General features: G+C 38.1%; 2 protein-coding genes across 2 annotated transcripts in view; one reads left to right on the top strand and one right to left on the bottom strand.

Annotated features, from left to right (window-relative positions):
- The window catches only part of LOC139163136 (cathepsin L2-like), a 117,866-nt gene that overhangs the window by 75,615 nt on the left and 18,286 nt on the right, over positions 1-23,965 (bottom strand). The gene's annotated exons all lie outside the window — the stretch shown is intronic.
- Positions 1,108-10,995, top strand: LOC139163157 (cathepsin L2-like). The gene is made up of 7 exons (XM_070744128.1): positions 1,108-1,282; positions 2,016-2,141; positions 2,899-3,057; positions 6,577-6,789; positions 6,990-7,155; positions 8,633-8,741; positions 10,799-10,995. Exons 1-7 carry the CDS (start codon positions 1,154-1,156, stop codon positions 10,911-10,913), a joined length of 1,017 nt encoding a protein of 338 aa, XP_070600229.1. The 5' UTR covers positions 1,108-1,153; the 3' UTR covers positions 10,914-10,995.

Below are 23,965 nucleotides of genomic sequence, written 5' to 3'. Positions count from 1 at the left end.
TAAAAAAAATGGAAAGAAAAAATCTTGTCGTTGTTTAACACCGTCTATAAAATATTTAAAAATATCAATTATAAAGTGGTAAATAAGAACACATCTAAAATATTAAGCAGCATATGTAAAAATTTTAAAATTCTAACTTAAATTGAACTAAAAGAAAAGAAAAAAAAGATGAAAGAATAAGGGTAGAAGAAAAAAGGAGTTCACATTTATATTGTGAATAATCATCATCCACCTTTTCTATCCCATGCATGATTTTATACACTTTGATCAAGTCATCCCTTAAATGTCGTCTTTCAAGGCTGAAGAGACCAAGGCGTTGCCACCTGGTTTCATAAGGGAGGGGCTCCATTTCCTTGATCATTCTTGTTGCCCCTTTTTCTACTTTTTTGAGTTCCGTTATATTGAAAATTTAGATGGTCTTATACTCCTTATGTAGCTTTTTGGAAATTTTTCTCCCCAGCCCTAATGAGGTGCTAAGATCTTCCCAGCTTGCAGGGAAGTATTTTTTTCATTGCTACTCTGAAGTTTTTTTCCAGTCCTAAGTCTTTCTACGTTTGTTTTCATTGCTATTCTCTCCCCAAAAATTTTTTTTCCAGCCATAAACAGGGGATAAAATGATGTGCTGAAGCTGACCAGACTAAGGATGCTAGTCAGATGAATACCTGATAGGTAGATTTGCCCCATTTTCCATCTCCAAAACTAAGGTGCATCTTATACTAAAAAAAATTTTGGTATTTAAATGATTATCTTACTGAAATGAAAAAAAACACTGCCTTCCCAATAGATCTAGAGATATGCAAATTTCCTTGTAAATGTCAGTTAAAGGCAGTGGGAGGGGGCAATTATATATTTGCTTATAAAAGGGGCTGTTGCAGTTTTGTTTAACAACTGCCTCTTTGCCTTCTGTAAAAGAATTGTTTGAGGTGAGGTTCCAGCCAGTTACGCTTTCCTCAAACTTTCAAGAGATTCTATGCATTTCTTAACAGCAATTGAATAGTTTTAATTTTTTTTTGGGGGGGGGGGGTCAGTACAAACCAGGGTTTGGAGGGTTTCATCAACCAGGTATTGTCAGTCTTAACTTTTAGCACGTAGCCACATGGACTCTACTCTCTGAGCTCTTCTCTTCTCTCTTCTCCTAGACTAGAGAAAGACAATGCTGTCCATCTCGGTGGCAGCCCTGATCTGGTTGATCTCCCTGAGGACCTTGTCCACAGCTTTGGATCCAACCCTGGAGGGGACATGGAGAGACTGGAAGGCCACTCATGGTAAAGAGTACCCTCAGGTGAGTTTGCTCCAGTAGAACTCAAATGAAATTGCCATATTTTGGTTGGATACAATGGGGGTTGAATTGGCTGTTATTACCGATGTTCTCAGTCTTTGGCAGGTTCTGTCCCATAGGAACAAAATTTCTTTCACTTCAAGTGTTCTAGTTCTGTACCTTGGGTCCCACAGATTTGGCCTTCTCCGGGTCCTGTCGACTAAGCAATGTCGTCTGGCGGGTTCCAGGGGAAGAGCCTTCTCTGTGGCAGCCCTGGCCCTATGGAACCAACTACCCACGGAGATCAGAACTGTCCCCACCCTCCTCGCCTTTCGCAAGTTGCTGAAAACTCACCTTTGCCTCCAGGCATGGGGAAATTTACATCTCCCCTAACGACTTTGGTTTATGTATGGTCTGATTGGGTTGTGTGATTATTTTATTATAAGGGTTTTTAAGTTGTGTTTTTAAATATTGGATTTCTACATTGTTTATTATTGTTGTGAGCCACCCCGAGTTTTCGTAGACAAACAAATTTAATGAATTATTATTATCATCATCATCATCATCATCATCATCATTATTATTGGTTTCAACAAAGAAAAACAATGTTTTTAAACTTACTTTCTGCTATCTGTCTTCAGACATGCTTTGCATGGGATAATGTCCCGGGTAGAGAAAGATACTAGTTCTAGACCTTGTAGGTGCCACTTGTTTAGGCAGATGCAATTAACGGATCTTCCGGGTCTTGACTTCTCAGGAGGAGGAGGAATCCTTTCGAAGAGCCATATGGGAGGAGAATTTGCAGATGGTCCAAGACCATAACAAGGAGGCTGATCTGGGGAAATACACCTACTGGCTTGGCATGAACCACTTTGGCGATTTGGTAAGCCTGGATCATTCATCTCTCTGTTCCTCCATCCATCCATCTACCTACATGTATCTGACTTCTTTAGCCACCCAGCTCAGCAAATGACTCTAGTTTTCACTTATTTATAAGACATAGATGTCCCTTTTCTTAGAAAGTTCCAAAGCCAAATCTAGTATCCCAACTTTCCGTATCAAAAACCTCAAGACGTATATTGGGGTGCTTGCTCTTTCTCAGCCCAAAGGGACCCACTGAGCTGCTATGGCCGAAGTGGTCACAAACTCTTTCCAGTCGGTGGCTTTTATAATCGTAGTGGGCTGTAAAAGTACTATGAAGTGGTATATGTCCATGTGCTATTGCTATATTGTGGTTTCAGAATGCCCAGAGCAAACCAAGCAGGCCCAACCAAAGGCCAATTGCAAAGGAATTTTAATATTCCAGCACTTATGAATACATAATTTTAAACACTAGATGCATTTACCATCTCTCCCAGTTTGTTACCCAGACTGGGAACGTTAGCATTTTATTTGTTAGGCATTTGAGCTGATTCATGGAGGCTGTGGAATTCTGGGAGTTGAAGTCTAAACATCTTAAAAGTTGCCAAAATTGAGAAACACTTCGGTAGACTTAATTATACACAAACTCCTCTATGATAATCGGGTTTCATTTGCTCATAACACACATTCTTTGCATTTGATCGTGGGATAAAACTTATTAAGGTGAAAGATGAGAAGTCGAAATGGAGATCTGTTAAGATTCTTCTTCTCCTCCTCAGACCAAGGAAGAGCGTGACCAGAGGCTGCGTTGCCTGCTTCCTCCCCTTGATAACGCAACTATAGCCAAAGGGATCAAGTTCAAATCCTCAGACGATGCAGATATTCCTAAGAGTGTGGATTGGAGAAAAAAAGGTGCTGTCACCGAAGTCAAGGATCAGGTGGGTTGTGGTGGATGGTTCTGGGTTTTATGTAGATATCTTATCAAGGAAAAGAGTGTTACGATCTGTCCACTAATCGGATTCCTGTCGACTTGCAGATTAAAGCTAAATTATTTTCTCTCTTAACTGCATCCCAAAACTTTAATCCTGTCGGAACTCATTCTTGTCCAGCTGCTTATTACCAATATTGAAAGCAAGTAATGTTTTAAAGGAATATAACTAGAATAGAATAGAACAGAACAGAATTCTTTATTGGCCAAGTGTCACTGGACACACAAGGAATTTGTCTTGATGCATATGTTCTCAGTGTATATAAAAGAAAAAGAGACATTTGTCAAAAATCACGAGGTGCAAAAGTTAATGATTGTCATAGGGGTCAAATAAGCAATGAAGAAACAATCAATATTAATAAAAATCTTAGGATACAAACAACTATTTACAGTCATACAGTGCTAAGTGGTGGGGGAAGGGTGATAGGAATGATGAGAAGAAACTTGTAGAAATAGAAGTGCAGACTTAGTAAAAAGTTTGACAATGTTGAGGGAGGGAATTATTTATTTAGTGGAGTGATGGTGTTCGGGGAATAAACTATTCTTGTGTCTAGTTGTCTTGGTGTGCAGTACTCTGTAGCAATGTTTTGAGGGTAGGAGTTGAAACAATTTATGTTCAGGTTGTGAGGAGTCAGTCAATATTTTCACCGCCCTTTTTTGACTCGTGCTGTATATAGGTCCTCAATGGAAGGCAGATTGGCAGCCATTGTTTTTTCTGCAGTTCTGATTATCCTTTGAAATCTGTGACAGTCTTGTTGGGTGGCAGAACCAAACTAGACAGTTATAGAGGTGCAGATGACAGACTCAATGATTCCTCTGTAGAACTGGATCAGCAGCTCCTTGGGCAGTTTGAGCTTCCTGAGTTGGCGCAGAAAAAACATTATTTGTTGTGCTTTTTGATGATGATTTTGATGTTAGGTGTCCATTTTAGGTCTTGAGATATGATAGAACCTAGAAATTTGAAGGTCTCTACTGTTTATACTGTGTTGTCTAGTATTGTGAGAGGTGGAAGGATGGAAGGGTTTATCCTAAAGTCTACCGTTCTGGTCACACCACAAAGTTAGTTGTTCAAATTACCATCTCTATGCAGATTCATCTTTGTCTGGAATGAGTCCAATCACTGTTGTATCATCTGCATATTTCAGTAGTTTAACAGATGCATCGTTTGAGATGCAGTCATTGGTGTATAGGGAGAAGTGGTGAGGGTATACAGCCTTGGGAAGGCCCCATGCTAATTGTATATGTATCTGATGTTATTTTTCCTAGCTTCACCTACTGCTTCCTGTCTGTTAGGAAGCTTACGATCCACTTACAAGTGTGTTCATATACCTCTAGCTGATTTAGTTTGGTAAAGAGAATGTCTGGTATGATGGTGTTGACTGCTACAAAGAGGATCCTAGCGTAGGTGATTGAAGATTCAAGATGTTGTAGGATGTAGTGTATAGCCATATTAACAGCATCATCTGTCAATCTATTTGCTCGGTATGCAAGTTGCAGGGGGTCTAAAAATGGATCCGTGATGGTTTTTAAGCGGGACATCACTAGCCTTTCAAAGGTTTTCATAACTACAGATGTTAGAGCAACTGGTCTGTAGTCATTCAGTTCCTTGATGGAGGGTTTCTTCAGCACTGGGATGATAATACAGCGCTTGAAACAGGAAGGAACATAGCACAGCTCTAGTGATTTCTTGAAGATTTGGGTGAAGATGGGGGCCAATTGGTCAGCACAGACTTTTAAGCAAGGAGTTATCTTGTCTGGGCCTAGTGCTTTTCCAGGCTTCTGTCTGTGAAATAGATCTTGCACTTCCTTTTCTGAGATCACTAGGGGTTGTAAACTCAATGGGATGGATTCATTTGTAGATTTGGCTGTTGTTGGTGTGTCTGGGATGGAGGTTGTGGAAATAGGTTGCTGTAACTGGTGAAGATCTTGAGAATTTTCACATGTTTGCTGGTTCATTTGTTGAGAATTGATTCTTTAGCTTTCAGAGTAATTCCTTTTTGCTGCTCTGGTCTCCCTTGTTAATATATTTCTGGCCTGATTGCACAGTATTCTATCACCTTTTCTGTAGCTTCCTCTTCACAGAAGCAAGTATAGGATGTTACAGTATCTGTGAGTTCATCTAGATTCAATTGAGGACATTTAATCAGTGGAGTGGCTACCTTGAGAAGTTGCGTCTGTTTTATCACTGGAAGTTTTAAGGAGATTGGATAGCCATTTTGTCCACAATGATATAGGACAGTGATGGCTAACCATTCTGTTTGTACACCCACACCCATAATTCAATGTGCATTTACCCATCAGTGCGCCCCACCTCTTGCGATTGTGCAAGTGACCCCTCGTGCAACTCCTTGCATGTACATATGACCCTCCTGAAGCCTCTTGGGAACAAACACAGGCCACATGGGGCAACACAGCTCCACATGCCCTGTTTTGTGCCAAATAGGCCTCCACGCAGCCTTCTGGGAGCAAATTCAGGCTGTGTGGGGTTCACGTTTTGGGCCAAGTAGGCTTCCCTGCACTTATAACCCATAATATTGTAGAATGCTGTGTTCAGTTCTGTAGACCTCACCTACAAAAAGATATTGACAAAATTGAACGGATCCAAAGATGGGCTATAAGAATGGTGGAAGGTCTTAAGCATAGAACGTATCAGGAAAGACTTAATGAACTCAATCTGTATAGTCTGGAGAACAGAAGGGAAAGGGGGGACATGATCGAAACATTTAAATATGTTAAAGGGTTAAATAAGGTCCAGGAGGGAAGTGTTTTTAATAGGAAAGTGAACACAAGAACAAGGGGATGCAATCTGAAGTTAATTGGGGGAAAGATCAGAAGCAACGTGAGAAAATATTATTTCTGCCCCCACACATGGACTACAGAAACCCAAAAATCAGCTGGCTGGCATGAGGCAGGTGCGCAGGTGCCGGTGGACCTGAGCTGGTTTGCTCTCATGGATACAGGATCTCCAGCTCAAGCAAAGGGCTGGACTAAAGGACCTCCATAGAGCACTGCACACCAAGAAAGCTAGACACAAGAACAGTTTTTCCTCAACACCATCACTATGCTAAGTAAATAATTTCATCACCATTATCATAGAAATAGTCATTTACCATGACTATTAGTCTTCTCATCATTCCCATCATCCATTTCCTCGCACTTTTGACTGTATGACTGTAACGTGTTGCTTGTATCCTTACTATTTATATTGTTTCCTTATTGCTTATTGGTACCCTAAAACAATCATTAAGTGTTGTATCTCATGATTCTTGAGAAATTTATCTTTTATGTACATAGAGAGCATATGCATCAATGACAAATTCATTGTGTGTCCAATCACACTTGGCCAATAAAAAATTCTATTCTCTATTCTATTCTATTTTCTGTGTTCCCTTTCAAATCTGTTATTCTATGTCCCGAGTTTTCACATGCTCAGTGAATCACTTCAGCATTTGTTTGTTTTTTAACCCAGGGTGAGTGTGGTGCTTGCTGGGCCTTCAGCGCCACTGGTGCTCTGGAAGGCATGCATTTCAAGAAGACGAAGAAGCTGGTCTCGTTGAGCGAACAAAATCTTCTCGACTGTTCTCAGGGAACGTGCGATGGTGGATTGATGCAAATAGCTTTTCAAACTGTGATTAAGGAAGGCGGGATCAATTCAGAGGAAAGCTATCCTTATGATAGACAGGTAATAAATGATCAAATCTGTGTATATCCCAGCCCTTTCCTTCTGCATGCTTCAAGATGAACTCTTTTGCTCTATGCCTCTAGCTGATAATGCCTCCAGCAATAAAGAGAGAAACGGTTTGAGTCATGAGTAGAGATAATTACAATTGAAGCCCATCAACCGCAACATTTTCTTAGGATGATCACTGTTTTCTTCTGCAGAAATTGTGTTGTCGCTATAAACCTGAGGAATCTATTACCAGATGTAACTCATTCGGATGGATCATGGTGGGGGATGAAAAAGCACTTCAGGAAGCTGTGGCCAAAATTGGTCCAATTTCTGTTGGAATAGATGCTCGGAGTAACAAGTTCAAGTTCTACAAGTCAGGTAACGTTCCTGGGGGCTTTTTTTTTTTTAAGTTTTATTTTTTCTCCACACGTGTTTACATTACCATACACAGAACATAATTTTTCTCAATAAATATTCATTACTTTGGCTTCAATATTACTATCAATATCTGCCAGTCTGAACTTTCATGATCTCTTCACTCAACCCTCTTCACCTTCTCTCTTGTCTACTTTCTTGTACTTTAACAACAAGAACAAGAACAACAATAATAATAATAATATTTATTTATTTATTGTATTTCTATGTCGCCCTTCTCGAGGCGACTCAGGGCAGCATACATTAAATATAACAATATATAAGAAATCTAATAACTATAAAAATATGAAAATTTACTAAAAGATCCCATGTACACTCACAGATATTCATCCAATTCAATCATATCTCGTGTCAGCCAGAGATAATCTCATTACTCACAGCCCCCATGCCCGCCGCCAAAGTTAGTTTTTTAAAGCTTTATGAAAGACCAGGAGGGAGGGGGAAGTACATATCTCCGGATGGAGTTTGTTCCAGAGGGCCGGGGCCGCCACAAAGAAGGCTCTTCCCCTAGGCCCTGCCAGTTGCTGCTGAGATACATGAGGCAGAAGAGGGTCCCCGGAGATAATCTGGTCCTAAGCCATGTAGGGCTTTGTAGGTCATAACCAGCACTTTGAATTGGGCCCAGAGCAGTTTCAGGCCTGAATCCTGACTGCTGAGAGCCCAGATAATCATCCAAGGACCGTTGGAACTGGAGCGACACCGGTGACCTTCGCAACAACCTTCCCTATAAAGGGAAGGTTGGAGGAAGGACAATAGTTGTTTAAAAGAGCTGGGTCCAGGGAAGGTTTCTTGAGGAGGGGGCACACAAGTGCCTCCTTGCGGGGGAGCTGGAAATGACCCCTCCCTCAAGGAAGCATTGACAATCTCCTGGACCCTTAACAATAACAGCAACAACAATAATAATAAGAGTTGGAAGAGACCTTGGCGGTCTTCTAGTCCAACCCCCTGCTTAGGCTACACTACTTCAGACAGATGCTCATCCAACATCTGCTTAAAATCTTCCAGTGTTGGGGCATTCACAACTTCTGGAGGCAAGCTGTTCGACTGATCAACCGTTCCGACAGTCAGGAAATGTATCCTTAGTTTTAAGTTGCTTTCTCTCCTCCCCCACCTTTCCTTCTCTCCCCTCTCCACCATCTATCTTCTCCTTCCTTCCTACTTTTTTCCCCTCCTTAACCCTTCCCTGAGTGACATATCTCTGTTCTAGCTACTATTTGTTATAACAGACTGTCAATTACCTTCTTTATTCGGTTTTGTCCAGTGCTTCAACATCTGAGCGACCCAGGTGAAAACATATTTCTCCAGTAAGAGATGCAATCATTAAAAAGGCCTCTGCTGCAGCTGATAGGGTGGGGCACCTTTAATGGACGCCAGCAAGGATGGGTTATTCCCCAATTCATTTCTCGTTCTCTCTATTCAGGTATATATACAGAACACTATGGTGGACATATAAAATTAAATCATGCTGTGCTGATTGTGGGTTATAAGGAAACCAGCAAGGATGGTGGCTATTGGATTATAAAGAACAGGTGAGTAAACAGACATCAGTTTGCAGACGTTTAAGAAATGGGAAGTTACTGTATACAGTAGCTTACCGGTACTTGTTTTTCCTATGGGATTTCCAGACAGAAAAAAATTATTTTATTTTATTTATTACATTTATTGGCCACCCATCTTACTACAGGGTAACTCTGAGTGGCTTACCAAGTTATAATTTTGCTTCTTCCAAGAATGTCCTTCAGATGGGTTGGAAGACAATGCTCCTGAAATACTGTCTTTTGTGAAGTATAAGACATACTTTCCCCCCTCATTCTGAATGTAGCTTTTTCAAAGTTTTTTCCCCCAGCCCTAATGAGGTGCTAATGATCTTCCCGACTCTTAGTGGCTTGCACGCTTTTTCATTGCTACTTCCTCCAAAGGGTTTTTCAAGCTTTAAGTCGTTGCAGGCTTGCTTTCATTGCTACTCTCTCCGAATAAGATTTTGTCAGTGCTAACCAGGGGATAAAATAATGTGCTGAAGATGACCAAACTAAAGACGCTCGCCAGATGAATACCTGGTAGGCATTTTCTCCCCCAAAACTAAGAGGTGTCTTATACTCTGATGCATTTTATACTCTGAAAAATAGGGTACATGGGGCTTAGTGAGTGTTCTCATCCAATTCATATGGAGGATTTAGGTGAGGAAGGTGATCTCCAGGTAGCATCACTTGAAAATAGAATAGAAAGTTTTTTCCCACCTGGGGGATTTGGATATTTGAATTCTTCTGTCCTATCTTCCCGTAAAGATGAGCAAGAAACACACAATGTTCTCAGGAGTGCTTCTGCCTATCTTCTGTTAATATTCCATATGAAGAGATTGTGCTGTGCTGTGCTGTAGGAAATTGCAAATGAATGCTCATTGGGGCCAAACATTTATCTGAATTACCTGGAAAGTTTTTCTGCAGTTTAGCTTATAATTGTAATTCATTGTAATTTTGGCCCAATAGTTCCTTTCTGGTCCTGTCTTCTGTTTGGAACCCATATCACATCTCAGACATTAACACTAGCAACAATAATAATACAGTGTTCCCTCGATTTTCACGGGGGATGCGTTCCGAGACCGCCCGCGAAAATCGAATTTCCACAAAGTAGAGATGCGGAAGTAAATACACTATTTTTGGCTATGAACAGTGTCACAAGCCTTCCCTTAACACTTTAAACCCCTAAATTACAATTTCCCATTCCCTTAGCAACCATTTAGATTATTACTCACCATGTTTATTTATTAAAGTTTATTTAAAAAAATATTTATTAAAGGCGGATGAAAGTTTGGCGATGACATATGACATCATCGGGCAGGAAAACCCGTGGTATAGGGGGGGAAAACGCAAAGTATTTTTTAATTAATAATTTTTGAAAAACCGTGGTATAGCCATTTCGCGAAGTTCGAACCCGCGAAAATTGAGGGAGCACTGTACAATGTAAATAGTTGGCCCAAAATATTGGCCCAATAGTTCCTTTCTGGTCCTGTCTTCTGGAGAAATATGGAAAATAATCCATTCCCTCTTCCATGTTACAACCCCCTTCAGCTGTCAGTCAAATCCCTGTAATTCTGAGTCAACAGGGCATTAAACTATCATAATATTTGAAAAAGCCTGCCAAAATATGAATGCTCTAAGTTTCTTTCCAAAACAGTTGGCGTTGACAGGGTCATCTAAAGGTTAGTTTCACTTTAGCAGGGCTTAACACAACTAAATATATTCAACACATAACATTTAGTTTCCATCTTAAAGTCAGGTTGCATAGCCTATGTGAAGCCACAGACCAGGAAGCTGGTCTGTTGTTGCCATACAGCTCCTCTTTTAAAGATGGCTGCCTCCCTGTTAACACATGGCAAAAAGCCTCCCTTTGCACCAGGCTTTTGGAGATTGAAAACCCTCAGCTACAATTATGAATGATTCACTGTGCTGCAGAATTGCAGAAATAGAATGAATGGATAAAATGAATGACTTAGAAGGAAGCTTGGAGGTCTTCTAGTCTAGCCCCCTGTTCTATTAATTGACTGTCTGGAACTCTAGATAAATGTTCTGTGTTCTTATCTTCACAGCTGGGCCACCACTTGGGGAGAGAAAGGTTACATGCGCCTGGCCAAAGGGTCAAATCAATGCGCCATCGCCGACTACGCCGTCTATCCTCTTGCTGATCCAGAGAAGGGAATGTAATTTCTTCTTTCAGAATAAGGATTGCTTGACATGCAGAGCTAAAAGTGAACTGCTGCTTTGGAATCTTCTGGGGAAAAAAGGGGGGAAAGTTAATCAATAAATGCTTTGGGGCAATGCTACTCAGAACTGACCCAGCATACTTTGTTCCATTATGCGTGCATGTGTTTGTTAGGGACAAGGTGTTGGTATAAATGTGGCCTATTTCCCCATGGCGTGTCAGGATTCCTGATGCATCTAGCATAGTAAGAAAGCACAGAAACATTAGAAATATTATTAATTTGCAATAGCAGTTGAGGTGACACTGTTTATTCAGTGCAGTAGAAAGAGATGTGACCTCAAGACTGCATCACACTAATCTCACACTACTAACCAGAGCATACAAAACTTTCACCAGAGCAATCCTTGAACACAGCTCATCTGTCTGGAAACCACACCGCATTTCGGATATAAACACTCTAGAAAACGTCCAGAGATCCTTTACTAGAAGAGCCCATCACTCCTCCACTTACAGTTCAGAATGCCGTACGCAATTTACAATCCTAAATTTAGAAAGCTTAGAACTACGTCCCCTTAAACATGACCTAAGTATAGCCCATAAAATCATCTGCTGCAATGTCCTTCCTATCAACGACTTCAGCTTCAACCAGAACAACACACGAGCACACAACAGATAAAAACATAAAGTAAACTGCTCTAAATGTGACTTCAGGAAATATGACTTTAGTAATATAGTAGTAGTAATGAGCAGTTTAATGCATGGAACTCACATACCACTCTGTAGTATCATCACCTAACCCCCAAAACTTTATCCTTAGATCCGCTGTTGACCTCTCCCAAATCCTAAGTGGTCAGTAAGTGGCATGCACCACCGTGCCTTTTTCCCCCTATCCTAAAGTTTCTCTTTTACTAGTATCATGTATATAAACATAGTATATTTTTGTATACAACCAACGCATACTTGACAAAACAAAAATAAATAAATAAATAAATAAATAAATAAATCACTCATTGAGGTTATCTGAATCAAGCTTGGTTGAAACTTGGGCTGAGGCAATGCAGTTGCTATTGTGGCTGAATGTCTTTGCCCTGAAGGATAATCCCATCATCCTGTAGCTGAAGATCTTTTCTCTTGTAACTAGTATGGGCAAATAGTGTAGATAGGATGGTCAGGCTATTTTCCAACACACCAGAAAGTCAGACAAGGAATAATGGATGGAAACTGACCAAGGACAGATTCAACTTGGAAATGGGAAGAACATTTCTGACAGTGAGAGCAATCAACCAGTGGAACAGCTGACCTTCAGAGGTTGTAAGAGCTCCAACAATTGAGACTTTCTTTATTATTATTATTATTATTATTATTATTATTATTATTATTATTATTTTAAAAATATTTTTATTATTTTTCAAAAGACAAACATTACGAACACAACACATAACATAAAAAGGAGTTACATTTGCTCTGCTCAAAATAGAAGTCTTCATTGTACAAAAGGAAAAACCTATTATTGTTTAGATCAATTCAGAGAATTATAGAAAATACCTATTACAATTCGCTATTTGAAAATAAATCTAGTGATATATTGAAATGTATATATTTTCTAACATTGTTAACTCATTAAATATATATAAATACATTCTATTATGAAACATCACTACCTAGCTTGTTCTATTTAATAAATTTAACTTTGTGACTTAATATTTGAACATCCTTATACATTTTTTTAATCCCACCAGATATATACCATCTGCCAAATATTATAGAATTCCGATTCTTCTTGATTATTTAACCGCCTCATCATATCAAGCTCTGCACATTCTATAATTTTCCTGAGTACTACTTCTTTTGGTGTCTCCATTTCTTTCCATCTTTGTGCAAAAACTATCCTAGCAGCTGCTAATATATGAATTATTAAGTAATATATTGCTTTTTAAATATTTATTATTTGAAATACCTAATTAAAAAAATCCTGGGGTTTTCTTGATTTCTTGCTGCGTTATTTCTCTTAACCATCTTTCTACCATGTTCCAATAACTCTTTGCTTTTGAGCAAGTCCACCATGTATGATAATAAGTGCCTATTTCTGTTTTACACTTCCAACAATTTGGTGATTTACTTGGAAACATTTTTGAAATTCTATTAGGTGGTAGATGCCATCTGTAAAACATCTTAATTTGGTTTTCTTTAAAGGAAACTGACTTAGTTATTTTCCAATTATATGTCCAAACCTTTTCCCATGTATCTAAATGTATATCTTTACCTAAGTTTCTACACCAACTACCATAATCATATTGTCTTTTAATATCCAACCTACAGTTTTGCAATTAATTAGATATTTATATACCTTCCCAATCAGTTTTCCTTGATTTGTAATTAATAATTTACCTAGAAGTTTGTTATCTTTTCTAAATGTATATGTTTTTTCATCTTTATGGAATCTGGACTTAATCTGTGCATATTGCCACCAGTCTATTACTACATCTGTATCCAGTAATTGTCTCATTTTCAAATTACATTGATTATCTAATATATCCCTGTATTTCCACATTTTACCTTCTTGTAATAAATTAGGGGGACATATAGCTTCAATTGGGGATATCCATTCTGGCATAATTAAAAAGTGGTCTTTTTTTATATCATTCCAAACCTCCAATAATACCTTTCTAATTGTATGCCTCTTGAAGTATGAATGTACATTTTGTATTTCTCATACCATATGAAAGCATGCCAGCCTAACATTAAATCATGGCCTTCCAAATTTAGTAACCTTCTGTTTTCTAAAATAAGCCATTCTTTGATCCAAGATAAGGCTGCTGCTTGATAATATAGTTTCCAATTTGGAAGAGCGAGGCCTCCTCTCTCCTTCACATCTTCTAACGCACATTGTTTTATTCTGGGTTTTTTACCTTACCATATAAATTTTTTTGTTATCTTCGTTAATTCTTTAAAAAAAAATCTCCTCCTGGGTTTATGGGAATTACCTTAAATAAGAATAGAACTTTGGATAAAATATTCATCTTAATTATGGAAATTCTTCCAAGTAATGATAGCTGTAAATTATTCCATATTTCTAAATCCTTTTTTATTTGGTTTAAGAGTTTTGTATAGTTATCATTTTTAAAAATATTTTCTTTTTATTTTCAAAAAGGACAGACAAAGACATACAACATTGAACATTTAAGGAGCTACCATTGCTCCGCTTATCATAGAAGTCTAACTAATACAGAATATAAAAAACTCTAACTGTTACGAGATCTAAGCAAAAATGCCACTCTTGCAAAATACATTATTATTAAATTTAATTCCATATTTTTAAGATTAAAATTATTGATTAAATTTCTTTGTTTTAAAAAATGATACACTTGTATATATATATATGTATATATAAAGAACAATAAACAAATTATTAGTAGTACAAAAATAAAATAAAGACTTCTTGGTTAGTTATCATATAAACTATTTAATTCTATCTTATAATTTTTCAAATAGTCATTTATTCTTATATATTTAATTTTTAGTACTATTTTTAACATTCCACCAATCATATACTTTATCCCATATTTTGTAAAATTCCGTTTCGGTTTGGTTATTCAAACGTTTAGTCATCATGTCTAGTTCTGCACATTCTATAATTTTTTAAAATACCTCCGTATCTTTCGGTATCGTCTTTTCTTTCCATTTCTGTGCGAATACTATTCGTGCCGCCACCAATATATGTATTATTAAATAGTAAATTTCTTTTTTATACTTTATATTTGAAATACCCAATAGGAAAAATTCAGGAGATTTTTTAATCTTCTCCTTTGTTATTTCATTTATCCAATTCTCTACTTTATTCCAAAATATTTTTGTCTCAGAACAGGTCCACCATGCATGATAATATGTGCCAACTTCTTTTTTGCATTTCCAACAAATTGGCGATACAGATGGAAGCATTTTAGAAATTCTATATGGTGGAAGGTGCCATCTATAGAACATCTTAATTTGATTTTCTTTAAAAGAAATTGATTTTGTAATTTTCCAATTATACATCCATATCTTTTCCCAAGTATCTAAATCAATCTCTTTGCCAAAATTTTTGCACCAACTAATCATATTATCTTTCAATATCCAACCTATCGTTCTATGATTTAATAAATATTTATAAACATTTCCAATTGTCTTTGTTTGATTTTGGAATAATAATTTGCCCAATGCATTATTTTCTTTTCTAAAGATATAAGTCTTTACGTCTATTTGGTATCTGGAACTAATCTGCATATAATGCCACCAATCTAAATCTATACCTAACTCGTATAACTCTTGTTTTGTTCTTAGTTTTAATTGATTATCTAACAAGTCACTATATTTTCAAATCTTACCTTTTCCTTTAAGATTCGGGTGTACAATGGCTTCAAAGGGTGAAACCCATTCTGGCATTACTAAAAAGTGATTTTTCTTTATTTCATTCCATACTTCTATCAATGCTTTTCTAATAACATTATTTTTAAAATATGAGTGAGTTTTTAATTTATCATACCATACAAATGCGTGCCAACCTACCATCAAGTCGTGACCTTCTAGATTAAGCAATCTTTGATTTTCTAATGTCAGCCATTCTTTTATCCATGTCAGGGCCGTGGCATGATAATATAATTTCTAATTTGGGAGACCTAGGCCTCCTCTTTCCTTACGATCTTCTAATGAATTTTGTTTTATTCTTGATTTTTTGCCTTGCCAAATAAATTTTCTTATTATCTTATTCAATTCGGCAAAAAATTTCGTTCCTGGATTTATTGGGATCACTTGGAAAAGAAACAATATTTTTGGAAGGATATTCATTTTAACTGTGGAGATTCTTCCTACAAGTGATAATTGTAGATTACTCCATATTTCTAAATCTTTTTTGATCTGACTTAATAATTTTAGATAATTGTCATTTTTTAAAGATACGGCTTTAGAAGTCATCCATATCCCTAGATATTTCACTTTTTTCGTGATCTTCATGTTAGATAGGTCTCCTAAATATGTTCTCTGTGTTTCAGTCATATTTTTTGTTAATATCTGTGTCTTTTCCTTGTTTATTTTCAATCCTGCAACTTTCCCATATTCCTCAATCCCATTTATTAAATTTAAAATAGATTCTATTGGGTCATCCAAAACAAACACTACGTCATCAGCAAATGCTTGTGTTTTATAGGTTTCTTTTCTAATTTTCAATCCTTTTATTTCCTTATCTGCTCTTATTTTTATCAACAATGTTTCTAAAGTTAAAATAAATAACAATGGTGATATTGGACAACCTTGTCTTACTCCTCTTTGTATAACTACTTTTTCTGTCTGTTCACTATTTATTATAATTTTAGCAGTTTGTTCAGAATATATAGCATCTATTATATTAAAGAATTTTGTTCCTACTTCCATCTTATTTAATTGTATTTTCATAAAATTCCAATCCACGTTGTCAAATGATTTTTGAGCATCCAGAAATATAAGTGCCATTTGCTTTTCAGGATGCTGCTCATTATATTCCAAAGTATTAACTATTATTCTTAAATTATTTTTTATTTGTCTTCCTGGTAAAAATCCATTTTGATCGCTATGTATCGTATTATTTATAATACTTTTAAGTCTATTAGCAAATATTGTTATAAAGATTTTGTAATCGACGTTCAACAATGAGATAGGTTTGTAATTTTCAATTTTTTCTTTCTTGGTATCAGCCTTATGTATTAAGGTTATTAAAGTTTCTGACCAAGTTTTTGGTAATTTACCTATTGTCAATATTTGATTATATATCTCAAGCATGTTGGAAAAAAATGTTTCTAGTTCTAGTTTATAAAATTCAGCTGGTGTTGCGTCTGGACCAGTCGCTTTATTATTTTTTTGATTCTTTATAGATTGTTTTAATTCTATATCTGTAATAGGTCTATTTAATCTTTGCTATTGTGTTTCGGTTAAAACTGGAAGTTCTATTTTTTCCAGATATCTAAAAATTAAATCCTCACTTATCTCTTCTTTCTTATATAATTGTTTATAAAATTCCAATACTATTTCCTTTTTATCCTCTATTCTATGTTTTATTGTACCTTTTGAATCTGTCAAATTTTTTATAATTTTATTTTCTCTCTCTTTTCTTAGTTTGTATGCCAACCATCTTCCAGGTTTATTCGCATGTTCGAAATGATCTTGTTTTGCTCTCTTTATCTTTTCTACAATTGGTTCTTGTTCTATTAATCTCAGTTTATGTCTTATTAATTCTCTCTGATTTTTTAATTTGTCATCCTTATCCTCTTTTTGCATTAAAATTTCTAATTTTCTTAATTCTTCTATTAGTGTTCCTTGATATTTTTTCTTTTATTTATTTTTTGCTATAAATGATATTGTTAATCCGCGTATATATGCTTTAGTTGTATCCCATAAATTTTGAGGAGTGGTATCTGTATTTTTATTTATTTTTAAAAAAATATCTAATTCCTTCTCTATCCATTTCTTATATTCAGGATCTTTTATTATAGTTCTATTCATTGACCAATTCTTTATTCTCCTTTTACCTTTCCAATATATAGATAAGGGGTTATGGTCTGCCTAAGTATTTGTCTCTATTTCTATTTCACTTATTTGTTCCATTATGTGAATAGGGGCCCAAGCCATATCAATTCTAGACCATGTCTTATGCGGGTTGGAATAAAAAATGCTGTTCTCGCCATACATCTTTTAATGATAATTCTGAACTCATTTTCCAAAATGATGCCGGTAAGATTACCTTTCCCCCCCCCCCCATTATAATCCATTTGGTCATCTGAAATTGCATTAAAGTCTCCTATTATTATCATATTTTCAATTGATAACTCGTTAATTTTTTCATGTAAATCTTTATAAAGTTGTTTTTGATTATCATTTGGTGCATAAATTGAGACAATTGTTAATGGTTTTGTTTCTAAATCTAATTGTACTATCAAAATCCTTCCATCCCCATCATTGTATATTTCTTTTGATTCAATTAGTTCATCAATATACATTGCTACACCTCTTTTCTTTTGATTAGCAAAACTAGTATATAATTTTCCCAATTTTGAGTTTTTAAGGAGACTTCTTTTTGATTTTTTGATATGGACTTCTTGTAGAATATTTATCTGGGCTTTTTGTTTCATAAGTTTAGTTAATACTTGGTTTCTCTTCCTTGGGTTATTCAATCCATTTACATTGACTGAAAATATTTTCAGATCATGCGTCATCTTTATTTATAGTACCTTTTAGGTTCTTTTGGTTCTCGGAGTCGGGTATCCAAAATTAAGTCCTGTGAGATCTGTAGTTGTTTCTGCCTCACCACCAATGCTTCTTCCCCTCCACCACCTGTGGCCCCCATCGTTTCGTTGCTAGGCTTTGGTTGAAACTGAATTTGTGCGGTGCTGTCCAGTCCACTGTGTGCTAGGAAAGATCTTGCTTGTTCTACACTTTCTATTTTCACTCTCGTTGATTGCCATGTTAGGGTCAAACCTTCTGGTATCAGCCATCTGAAGGGAATGTTCTTTCTGATTAAAATACTTGTAAGAAAATAATATTGTCTTCTAGTCTCTCGGACTCTCCTCGGAACTTGTTTCAGGATCGTAATTTCCTTCCCATTGCATTGAAAGGACTCGTTTTTTGTGTATCTCAATATCTCGTCTTTGACGATTCTTCTTGTGAATTTGATGTGGACTTCTCTGGGTAGATTATGGCGCCTTACATATCCAGTCTGAACTCGGTAGACTTCATCGATTTTTTTTACCAGTTCTGTTGGGTCTGACTGCAAAATGGCTCCCATAACTTCTGCCATTTTTGCAGGCAAGTCTTCATCTTTTTCTTCTTCAATGTTTTGGAACCTCAGACCATGTAGTGCGGAATGAAGTTCTAAATTGGTTATTGCTATATCAAAGTCTCTGCGGGCTGCGTAGTTGCGATCTTCGTATTCTTCTACTCTCTGTCCCACATCTTGGATTTTTTCTTCTGTCACTTGTATTCTCTTTTCGCTGTCTTGTAGTTTTTGTTGGATGACTTTTATATTTCCGTCCATTTCGACAACATTCCCTTTTACTTCAGTTAATTCAGTTTTAAGTTCCGCAATTTCTTTTTTAATTTCGTCTTTCATCTCCTTCATCTCTTGCCTCAGTTCTTGTAGGTAAGTTTTCATTTCTTCTTTATTTGTGTCGCTTTGAGTTTTTGCCTGGGTTTGTAATGCCTTGATGTCTGCTAGTGCTTCTTGGATAATCTGAAGACTAGGATCCATCGTAGGCTTGTCCTTTCCTTTCTCTTTGGCCAACATTGTGGGTATGGTCCTTTGTTGTAACGGTGATGAGGTTGGGGAGGTCCGGGGTGTAGAAGTTGGAGCAGGAGTAGTTGGTTGTTTTCGGGTTGTTATTGTAGTCACTGAGGTCACACTCTGTGCCCGGTGGGAACCTTTCATAATCCAAAATTTACTGTTGTTTTATTTAAAAAAATATTTTAATCTAAATCTTATGTTATCATTTTTTAATGACATATATTTAACTGAAATCCAAATACCTAAATATTTTGCTTTATTTATCATTTTTGTCATTTTTTCTAATTGTTTAATCTGAAAATCTGTCATATTTTTAGTTAATAATTGTATCTTGATTTTATTAATTTTCAAACCTGCTACACTCCCATATTCTTCTATTAAATCTATTAATTTTGATATTGAAGTTATAGGGTCTTCTATTATAAAAGCTACATCATCTGCAAATGCCTGTGCTTTATAAGATTCTTTTTTTAATTTCTAGACCTTTAATATTGTTATTTGTTTTTACTTTTATCAATAAGGTTACTAATGTTAAAATAAATAACAGTGGTGAAATGGGGCAGCCCTGTCTAACTCCTCTTTGTATTTCTATCTTTTCTGTTTGATCATTATTCAAAATAATTTTAGCCATTTGATTTGAATATATAGCATCAATTATGTTAAAAAATTTGGTACCAAAATTCATTTTGTTCAATTGCAGTTTCATAAAGGAACAATCAACATAATCAAATGGGTTTTTTTGCATCTAAAAATACTAGTGCCATTTATTTTTCTGGATGTTGTTCATAGTATTCTAGGGTGTTTATAATTATCCTTAAATTATTTTTAATCTGCCTACCCGTAAAAATCCAATTTGGTCTTCATGTATTATTCCATTCATAATATATTTAAGTCTGAAGGCATATACTGAGACAAAAATTTTGTAATCTACGTTTAATAAGGAAATTGGCCTATAATTTTGAATTTTTTCCTTCTCTGTTCCTGGTTTCTGTATTCGTTATTAAGGCTTCTGACCAGGATTTTGGAATTTTGCCATCTGCAATTACGTTATTAAAAATCTCTAACATATTTGTTATGAGTATATTACTATTTAACTTATAAAATTCCGCCGGTATAGCATCAGGTCCGGTAGCTTTATTGTTTTTCTGATTCTTAAGTACTTGTACTTCAGCCAAGGTTTTGTTGTTGTTCTTCGATTATTATTGGTAAATCTGTTGAGCTTAAAAATTTGAAAGCCTTATCTTCTACTATGTCTTCTTTTTGGTATAATTTTTTATAAAGTGTGGGCTGGGGCCCATGCCATAGCTATTCTGGTCTATATTCTCCACTATATTTTTCATCTCTTACGCCTCTACTTGTATCTCACTTTGCCACCATTTAGTAAATCCTTGGATCACATCCCGGTCTGACTGCACAAACATCTTATATATACAGTATTACTTGCTTGCACCTTGGTACCCTCACTTTTTTCTCTTATTATTTTCTCTAACTCTGTCTCCTCCCTAAATAGTGCTTCTTTGTTCTCCCTTTCATTCAGATATTTACATATTGCATTTATTAGTAGCCATCTTCCCTTACCCAACCACCATTCTATACGATTTCTACTTAGCCCCCCATCCTTCTCATATAACTGTACTATCTTAATTATACATCTTCCCTTCAACTCTCCTATAACCCTATTTAGATTTGTTTCATTATTTCTACTTATTACAGTGATCCCCCGGTTATTGCGTCCCCGACCATTGCGAACAGGGTAATTTGCGATTTTTTAACCCGGAAGTCAAAACACCATCTGCGCATGCGTGCCTTTTTTTTCTATGGGCACGCATGCGTAGATGGCGCCCGGCAGATCAGCTGCTGGGCGGCTTCCCTGGGTCTTCCCCCTCTTGCTGGCGGGAGGGCGAAGCCCCCCCCAGCACCCGCTCGCCCGCCCTTCGCCCTTCGCCCTGGAAGTTCGCCAGGAGTCAGCGGAGAACGGCGCAACTGTTTTAAAACGATCGGAGCTTTCCAATGAGTCCCGAAGACAAACGTCAAACTTCCGTGTTTGTCTTCGGGACTCATTGGAAAGCCGCGCGGGTGTTTTAAAACGTCCCCGCCGACATGGGGGGCTCGCTAGCACCCCCCGAACCCCCAACCCGGCGGGAGCCCGAGCGCTGCCGCTGCCTTTTGTCTCGCTCCTCGAAGTGCTCCAGCTCGAGGCACCGCCGCAGGTTGGCCATGGACGGGGCTTGGGGTGGTCGCCTGCACCACACACACACACCCCCCTCCCTCGCCTTTCCCAAATAATAATAATAAATAATAAAAACAACCCAAACCTTAAAAACCGCCTCTTAAGCCCCCTGCCCAACGAGACGACCCCGAATGGGTAGCCCGCCCAGCCTCCCACCCATACGAAGGCATCGGCGTCCGGTCCCTCTGCGGCTCGGCGTTCACACCACCCGCCTTCCCCAGAGACGCAGCAGCGGCAGCAGCAACCCCGAGCTGTGGCCGGGACTCCGTGTCCATGAGGAGATGGGCAGGTCGTCGGCTCAGGCGCGCGCGAGCACAGCCAAACCGGGGGGCCCGGGCGCTTTCTTGGAGCCGCGGCTCAGCATCTCGCGCCGTCAGAACGTGACTAGCCAAAGCAAGCGTCCGCTAAGGGATTCCCGTTATCAGCCGCCGAGCCTCCCCCCCCCGGCCGGCTTCCCTCCAGTTTGAAGCCCGAAGGACTTCGGGGGGTGCTAGCGAGCCCCCCATGTCGGCGGGGACGTTTTAAAACACCCGCGTGGCTTTCCAATGAGTCCCAAAGACAAACGCGGAACTTCCGCGTTTGTCTTCGGGACTCATTGGAAAGCCGCGCGGGTGTTTTAAAACGTCCCCGCCGACATGGGGGGCTCGCTAGCACCCCCCCGAACCCGGGTTGGGGGTTCGGGGGGGTGCTAGCGAGCCCCCCGTGTCGGCGGGGACGTTTTAAAACACCCGCGCCGCCCCCAATCTTCGGCTCCTCGCTAGCGCTGCGGAAGTTAAAAACACCATCTGCACATGCGCAGATGGTGTTTTTACTTCCGCAGCGCTACTTCGCGAAAACCCGCTCGTTGCGGGGGGTCCTGGAACGGAACCCTCGCAACGAGCGGGGGATCACTGTACATAGTTTTGATTTATGTAATCCTATTTTCCCCTGCCATTTTTTACAAATTTCTAAAGTCCCTTTCATGGGACCTATTAATCTAATCTATTCCAAATTATAAAAATTAATTCTCTTTTCTTCATCCCATTTATCTCTGTTTCCAATTTCACCCATTTATTTTCAAATAATTGCAGCTCCATTAATCTTTCAATTTGAAATGCTTCTCTATACGACTCCAAACAAGGAATTCCCCATCCGCCCTATATTTTCATTCACTATTAACAACTTTTTTCTTATTCTCGGTCTCTTATCTTCTTCAACCCAATAGTTAAGTTCTTTATCCCACTCCCTAAACTTTGATGCTAATAAACCCCCTGGCAATACCTGGTGCACCAGTTGCGACCCTATTTGGACCGGGAGTCACTGCTCACAGTCACTCATGCCCTCATCACCTTGAGGCTCGACTACTGTAATGCTCTCTACATGAGGCTACCTTTGAAAAGTGTTCAGAAACTTCAGATCGTGTAGAATGCAGCTGCGAGAGCAATCATGGGCTTTCCCAAATATGCCCATGTTACACCAACACTCTGTAGTCTGCATTGGTTGCCAATCAGTTTCCGGTCACAATTCAAAGTGTTGGTTATGACCTATAAAGCCCTTAATGGCACCGGACCAGATTACCTCAGGGACCGCCTTCTGCTGCACAAATCCCAGCGACCAGTTAGGTCCCACAGAGTGGGTCTTCTCCAGGTCCCGTCAACCAAACAATGTCGCTTGGCAGGACCCAGAGGAAGAGCCTTCTCTGTGGCGGCCCCGGCCCTCTGGAACTAACTCCCCCCAGAGATTAGAATTGCCCCCACCCTCCTTGCCTTTCGAAAGCTGCTTAAAACCCACCTCTGCCGCCAGGCATGGGGGAACTGAGATACACTTCCCCCTAGGCCTTTACAATTTTATGCGTGGTATGTCTGTATGTATGATTGGTTTTTATATAATGGGTTTTTAACTGTTTTTAGTATTGGATGTTATTATATAGTGTTTTATTGCTGTTGTTAGCCATCCCGAGTCTGCGGAGAGGGGTGGCATACAAATTAAATAAATAAATAAATAAATAAATAAATAAATAAATAAATAAGATTGCTCCAGTTTCTGTTGGAATAGATGCTGAAAATAACAAGTTCCGCTTCTATAAGTCAGGTAAGTTTCCCGAGGGCTCTCACAGTTGACCTTGTGATTCTTGCCATCTCCTCTGCCAACTAATATTCAACAGTGATGAGGCCATACTGCATCTAAGTATTAAGGGGCTACGTTATTCTTGTTGTTTTCAAGATGGTGACAAGAGAGCTTTTAGTTTATTTCAAGCCAGATTACATTAGGTTTGTTGGTTTGTTTTGAAGGCTTTGCTTTATTAGGTCAACATGATGGAACTGATTAGGATTCAATATTGCAGGTGATCTCTGCCAATTGCCACCAGTTCAATTCTCATCGGCTCAAGATAGACTCAATCTTCTATCCTTCCAGAGCTGGTAAAATGAGAACCCAAATTGCTGGGGAAAAATGCCGACTCTGTAAATTGCTTAGAGAGAGCTGTAAAGCACTGTGAAGCGGCATTTAAGTCTAAATGCTATTGCTCAGGTATCTTGGTGGTTATTGGAGCAATTTTCATT

Source organism: Erythrolamprus reginae, chromosome 1 (assembly GCF_031021105.1).
Source record: "Erythrolamprus reginae isolate rEryReg1 chromosome 1, rEryReg1.hap1, whole genome shotgun sequence".
Classification (NCBI taxonomy): domain Eukaryota; kingdom Metazoa; phylum Chordata; class Lepidosauria; order Squamata; family Dipsadidae; genus Erythrolamprus; species Erythrolamprus reginae.
This window is presented reverse-complemented; position numbering and strand designations above follow the sequence as displayed.

Excerpts from the sequence above, each read along its gene's own strand:
- LOC139163157 (XM_070744128.1), top strand. The coding sequence starts at position 1,154 with ATGCTGTCCATCTCGGTGGCAGCCCTGATCTGGTTGATCTCCCTGAGG. Across the intron at positions 2,142-2,898 it reads TGAACCACTTTGGCGATTTG|ACCAAGGAAGAGCGTGACCA; the intron begins GTAAGCCTGGAT and ends TCTCCTCCTCAG. Across the intron at positions 3,058-6,576 it reads TCACCGAAGTCAAGGATCAG|GGTGAGTGTGGTGCTTGCTG; the intron begins GTGGGTTGTGGT and ends TTTTTAACCCAG.